General features: G+C 45.9%; 1 protein-coding gene across 1 annotated transcript; it reads right to left on the bottom strand.

The window, feature by feature from the left end:
* Positions 1-5,012: 5,012 nt before the first annotated feature.
* On the bottom strand, positions 5,013-6,269 carry insl5a (insulin-like 5a). Its single transcript, XM_043700152.2, has 2 exons — positions 5,765-6,269; positions 5,013-5,387 (listed from the first exon to the last, which is right to left on the bottom strand). Exons 1-2 carry the CDS (start codon positions 5,943-5,945, stop codon positions 5,170-5,172), a joined length of 399 nt encoding a protein of 132 aa, XP_043556087.2. The 5' UTR covers positions 5,946-6,269; the 3' UTR covers positions 5,013-5,169.
* Positions 6,270-6,930: the final 661 nt, after the last annotated feature.

Raw genomic sequence — 6,930 nt, 5'->3', positions numbered from 1 at the left:
CCTCCTCCCATCCTGCCCCCTGTAAAAACGCCATCCCATTCTCCCAATTCATTCGACTCCGCCGCATCTGCTCCCAGGAGGACCAGTTCCAAAAACGCACAACCCAGATGGCCTCTTTCTTCAAGGACTGCAATTTCCCCCCCAACGTGGTCGATGATGCCCTCCACCGCATCTCTTCCACTTCCCGCTCCTCCGCCCTTGAGCCCCGCCCCTCAAATCTCCACCAGGACAGAACCCCACTGGTCCTCACCTACCACCCCACCAATCTCCATGTTCAGCGCATCATCCGCTGTCATTTCCGCCACTTCAAACGGACCCCACCACCAAGGATATATTTCCCTCCCCTCCCCTATCAGCATTCCGTAAAGACCACTCCCTCTGTGACTCCCTCGTCAGGTCCACATCCCCCACCAACCCAACCTCTACTCCCGGCACCTTCCCCTGCAACCCCAGGAGGTGCAAGACTTGCGCCCACACCTCCCCCCTCACCTCCCTCCAAGGCCCCAAAGGAACCAACCCAACCACCCTGTGGCTCAACATTTCAATTCCCCCTCCCACTCCACCAAGGATATGCAGGTCTTTGGACTCCTCCATCGCCAGACCACAACAAAACGACGGTTGGAGGAAGAGTGCCTCATCTTCTGCCTAGGAACCCTCCAACCACAAGGGATGAACTCGGATTTCACCAGTTTCCTCATTTCCCCTCCCCCCACCTTGTCTCAGTCTAATCCATCGAATTCAGCACCGCCTTCCTAACCTGCAATCTTCTTCCCGACCTCTCCGCCACCCCAGTCTGACCTATCACCCTCACCTTGACCTCTTTCCACCTATCACATTTCTGACGCCCCTCCCCCAAGTCCCTCCTCCCTACCTTTTATCTTAGCCTGCTGGACAAACTTTCCTCATTCCTGAAGAAGGGCTTATGCCCGAAACGTCGATTCTCCTGTTCCCTGGATGCTGCCTGACCTGCTGCGCTTTTCCAGCAACACATTTTCAGCTCTGATCTCCAGCATCTGCAGACCTCACTTTCTCCTAATAGTATCTGTAGGCTAAAGTGCTCAGGTAGGCATTAGTTGTCTGTTATCAGCATCAATGTGGGAAGGCTATCTGTTGACCTGTCAATTGTGGGGCAAAGAGCTAAGGCAGTGGGTCCCCACCTAGCACCCTCTTGTCTGATTAAATGTTTCCTTAACCCCACCTTGACAAATTCACTAAGGAGTAGCCACATGATTCTACCAGCAGCAAGTGGGAGAGTCAATGGCAGGCGTGAAGTTATGAGCAACAGAAAAACAGCATAAAGGACTCTGCAGGTTAAAGACAGACAGTCAATGGACTTGTCAGTGAGTGGGAGAAAGGGAGAGGTGTGGTCAGGAGGAAATTGGTGCTGAGAGAGATGATGGGAGGGAGGCAACTATGGGCAGCAATAAAGCAAACTTTGGGACCGTTGCTTTAGAGAGAGAGAATTGGTTATCTTAAAGTCTTTTTGTTCCATTGTCATCTTTCTCTTCTGCTGGGATTGCTATTTGAATGCTGTCCCATTGACGTTAACCTTTTAGCACCTTTCCAAGGTGACAAGGTTTAGTGGAATTTTTTGTATGTGATAGAATCACAGGTGCACCTTTTACAACAGTATCATTCAGAATTGCAAAGCTTCACTTTGGTTTCCTCCTTTGCAGAGAGAGTGAATAGCAGTGTTCCCTACCCCTCAAGCTGAGGTCAGCTAACTTGGTACAGACAAGGGATGGGGTCTCTTTGGATTCTGTTCCATATTCGCATACTGAGTCATTAAGAAAACACTTTAAACAGCAGTGCACAGTTTTCTCATCATGTCATTAATATATCACACCAACACAAATAGACTTTTGAAGATTCTTGTGAAGATTTTAGCTCGGGTTGTGAATGTTTTTGTAGGTTAGCTCTCTGAGCTGGTGGGTTGTCATGCAAAAGTTTTGTCACCATTGCTAGGTAACATCATCAGTGTGACTTCTGTCAAGGCTTCACAAAGATCGCACTGATGATGTTATCTAGTATGGTGATGAAACATTTCCATTACTACCCACCAACTTGGCAAGCTAATGTACAACACCAAATAGACTTTGTTTCTTAGCTATGGAAATGAAAGATAAAGAATCACAATTGCAGAATTGTTATCATATAGAAAGAGGCCATTCAGCCCATCGTATCTGCACCAGCTTTCTGACCTGGTGCCAAACCCCTGCCATTTCCTCAGAATCAAGTCTGTGCCAATCAATCAGAAACAACCGTCCCTTCTAATCCCATTTTCCGGCACTTGGCCCATTGCTTTCTATGGCTTGGCATCACAAGTGCAAATTAAATACTTAAATGTTGTGCAGGTTTCTGCATCTACCATCCATACAGACAGTGAGTCCCAGATTTCCAACATTCGCTGGATGAAAGAAAATGTCCTCACGATGCCTCTGGGCCTCCTGCCCCTGAGCTAAAATCTATGTCCCTGCTCATTGATCCCTCTACTAAAGGGAAAGGTTTCTTCCGGCTAAGCCCTCAATAATTTTATTCAGCTAAGTCATGTCCCCCCTCAGTCTCCTCTGCTCCAAGGGAAGGAACCCCCTCCAATCTGTCTTCCTCACTAAAACTCTGCAGACCTGCTAGCATCCTGGTAAATCTCTGCTCTGATAACAGCAAACAATACTCTATCTGTGGCATAACCAATGTATTATATAGTTCCTGCAAAGCTTCCCTATGCTTAACATTGTGCCCTGGCAAATAAAGACAAGTGTCTGGATTAGAATGGTGCTGGAAAAGCAAAGCAGTTCAGGCAGCATCGGAGGAGCAGGAAAATCGACATTTCGGGCAAAAGCCCTTCATCAGAATGGTGAAGGGCTTTTGCCTGAAACGTCGATTTTCCTGCTCTTCGGATGCTGCCTGAACTGCTGTGCTTTCCCAGCCCCACTATAATCGAGGATCTGGTTTCCAGCATCTGCAGTCATTGTTTTTTACCTAAATAAAAACGTGTCCCACTTGCCTTCTCAATCACTACCTATTTGTTCTGATAAGGGATTGGTTGACATTCGCACCAAGGAGCCTCATCCTCGGTCCTCCCCAGGGTCCCCTGCCTTGTTTGTTCTGCGTAAGTGTATCACTTCACGCTTATCAGATTGAATTCCATTTGCTACTGATCAGCCATGAGACCAGCCTGGTAAAAACAATGACTGCAGATGCTGGAAACCAGATTCTGGATCAATGGTGCTGGAAGAGCACAGCAGTTCAGGCAGCATCGAGGAGCTTCAGCAAAATCGACGTTTCGGGCAAACGAATCGACCAGTTCGGCCAAACGAATGAAAGTGTCGGAACTCCCCCTCCCACTCTGCCGAGGACATGGAGGTCCTGGGCCTCCTTCACCGCCGCTCCCTCACCGCCAGACGCCTGGAGGAAGAAAGCCTCATCTTCCGCCTCGGAACACTTCAACCCCAGCACATCAATGTGGACTTCAACAGCTTCCTCATTTCCCCTTCCCCCACCTCATCCTAGTTTCAAACTTCCAGTCCCCTTGACTTGTCCGGACTTGTCCGACCTGCCTAGCTTCTTTTCCACCTATCGACTCCACCCTCTCCTCCCTGACCTATCACCTTCATCTCCTTCCCCACTGACCTATTGTACTCTATGCTACTCTCTCCCCACCCCCACCCTCCCCTAGCTTATCTCTCCACGCTTCAGGCTCTCTGCCTTTATTCCTGATGAAGGGCTTTTGCCCAAAACGTCGATTTTGCTGAAGCTCCTCGATGCTGCCTGAACTGCTGTGCTCTTCCAGCACCATTGATCCAGAATGTGACCAGCCTGTCTATATCCTTGATGTATTGCCATTAATGGCAGAGCAGTACAGTTAGGAGAGCAGGAAGTGAATGGGGGAGGAAGAAGCGTCTCAAGAATGCAGTAGTCATAAGGAATCACTGTTTAAAGGGACAGGCTTTATCCTTGCTCACAGGATTTACGTGAGCAAGGATAATATATTGCCTCCCGAGAGATAAGTCAGCGATGCTACTCAGTGGAGAATATTAATGGAATTTCCTTCTTACTGTTTGCAATTAGAGTACCCCAATGTGTCGACATTGATGTCCTTGGTGAAAGGACCCCTAAATTAATTGAACCAAAACGGAGATTGGGATCTATTAGGCAAGTTTCTGTGTCTAATTATCTAAGATATGAATTGCCAAAAAGTATTTCAAAAGTGTCCAACAAACGCTGCTAACTGCAGCAGATTTTAAAAAACGCTAAAGCTCAAAATTTTGTCACTGGAGCCAAGGTATCGGTAAAGTGACTTGCCTCTGGAAAAACCATCAAAAAGCAAAGTTCAGTGGATATTATCAAAGAGAAAGTGAACTCTCTTGTTATGTAATTACATAAATGTGTACTTAAGACTTAAGACAGTAGAAAAAGATCTGAGAGTATTCTATATTAATGTATTAAACTGACACTCAGACAAGAAAGTTATTCATGAAAGAAGTATGGTTTCAGTTGTAAAAGAAAGATAGAGTCGACATAAAAATGAGTGACTTGAGAATAAATCAAAAATTGAAATGTTTAACGTTGATCCCCCAATAATCAAACTGGATGTGCTTAAAAGGTTAGAAAACATAGCTATCTCCCATAAACATATAAGGAAAGTTAAAGATGGTAAAAACACATGAATTAATTTGTGTAAATATGCCAGGAAAATCATCTTTGACAATATATTGGATTAACGTGTGTTGCAGTCCTGGCGGACTCCACCTAGAGTAATTAGCTTATGAGAGAAAAGTGATCAAGTTCATGATAGAAAACATGATTGAACCAAGCAACTATGTTGTGATGGTACTGAATCCTGATGGATCACAACGACTGTGAATAGATTATCATAAAATCGCAGACTTATAAATGCAGACTCATGTCTGAATCCATGATTGGTCGACTATGGATTGGCGAGTTCCATTGTCCAAAAAATATCAACTTTAGAATTTAAAAATGATTTCAACTGAATAACACTGACATTTAACAACTTTACCAATTTCTTTATTCAGTTAAAGCCGACGTTTTACAACATATTTTCAACTCCTAAATTTGAAGCGGAACAACGAATTTCATAAGTACAGCAATTACTGAAGCTGCAGTAAATAAGACGCGCGACAAGCATTTTCATCAGTCTTCTGCTCTTTAGCAGATGTCATTCAGGTGTCCCTTGTTGCAGCCCCTGTTGCAGCAAAGATCGGCGAGTTTGCTCAAGTCTTGGCGTCTTACTCGGGCTGGAGTTTGGAAAGCCTCCAATGTAGCTCCCCGTTGACCTGGCTTGTTACTCAAATTCTCTTCGTCGGCCAATGTCAATTTCGCCGAGGGATCCGAATTGTCCATAAACAAAGTCTCCTGATCCCTTCCTGGGAATTCAAGACAGGAAAAGCGTTACTGACTAAACTCTGCAGAAGTACAGACTGATCCGAAAATCAAATTCAAAACGCCTGCAAAACCTCTGTACTCCGGATGATGAACTATGATTTATCTCTCAGCTACAAATTACAACATCCACAAAATTTTCTAAATGACACATACTGATGTTAGATTCTCCTGTCTCAAAACTCGTGAATATTTGCTCTAATCTTTAAAAACAACGTGATGAACAACTTGATCGTCTAATTCTTTTGAGCGTTCTGATTTATAAAATGCAAGGATTCAAACTGTAAGAGTTAATTAAACCACATTCTTGATCAAAGACCACCGGAAGATTGCGTCAATTGGATTGAGAGTTAGCTCTTACCGAGCAGAGCTCTGAGCGCTGCATCGGACCCAAACCCTCTCCTCCAGCGAGAGGCTCCGCATTGGTGAATGAGCGCCCGGCGGAACTCACTCCCGCAGAGCCGGATCAGCTCCTGTGTGCTCCCCCCAGAAACGGCGAACAACACCACCAGGGCCAAAGCAGCGAGTATCATGGACCGCATGTTTTTCCCGCCGGGTTACCCGGACACTCTCCGATTAATCGGCCGCTCTGTGGGTATGTTCGAGCTCCTGTTGCCCACAGTCAAAGCAGTTTATAGCAGGTTGTTCACTCGTCACTCCTTATATTTCCAACCACCTGCAGTGCCGACCACTCATTGCGGCTCCTTAATGTGTTAATGAGGTACTTAGGAAGGCGCCTGCAGTAGCGTGAGGATTACCGAGTATCTGTTTAGTTCGGTTGGCTGGATTGTTGCTTTACAGAGCAGTACGCTACTAACAGCGTGGCTTCATGATTTGGAGATGCCGATGTTGGACTGGGGTGGACAAAGTTAAAAACCACACACCACCAGGTTATAGTCCAACAGGTTTAATTGGAAGCACTAGCTTTCGGAGCGACGGAGGACTATCACCTGATGAAGGAGCGTCGCTCCGAAAGCTAGTGTGCTTCCAATTAAACCTGTTGGACTATAACCTGGTGGTGTGTGATTTTTGACAGCGTGGGTTCAATACTCATCACCAGTTTGAGGTACCGTGAAGGATTCTCCTTCTCAATCTCTTCCCTCACCTGAGGGTTGGTGGCCCTCAGGTTAAATCACCACCAGTCCAGTCTCTCTAATGAGAGACGATGGGTACCATGACCCATTCTGTAAATTACATGAAAAGTGGGGATTGTGACAGGCAGCTAGCATCACTGAGAGGAGAGGGTCACTCCAATCTGAAACATTAACTCTGACTTTTGTGACGAAAGTATATTTTATTTGAAATGAAAAAAGGAGTGCGCCTCCATGACGTAGGGCTCTGTGCTCCTGGGTGCACACTGAAATAAACATCCACTGCGTCTGGAGGACCATCTCAGTGAAATACACTCTTTGGTCTGCCCAAAAGCTTTTGGTCTTACAGAATAAGGAGTTGACCCCAACCAAAAGTTGCAGGCTGGCACATTTCAAAGTCCAGGGCTAGTGTGGGACTGAGGGACACACTAAAGCT

Source organism: Chiloscyllium plagiosum, unplaced genomic scaffold (genome assembly GCF_037043375.1).
Source record: "Chiloscyllium plagiosum isolate Xiang-an unplaced genomic scaffold, Cpla_swu_hap1 HiC_scaffold_9, whole genome shotgun sequence".
In the NCBI taxonomy this organism is placed as follows: domain Eukaryota; kingdom Metazoa; phylum Chordata; class Chondrichthyes; order Orectolobiformes; family Hemiscylliidae; genus Chiloscyllium; species Chiloscyllium plagiosum.
Note: the sequence above shows the minus strand (reverse complement) of the source record. Positions and strands in the feature narration are given on the sequence as shown.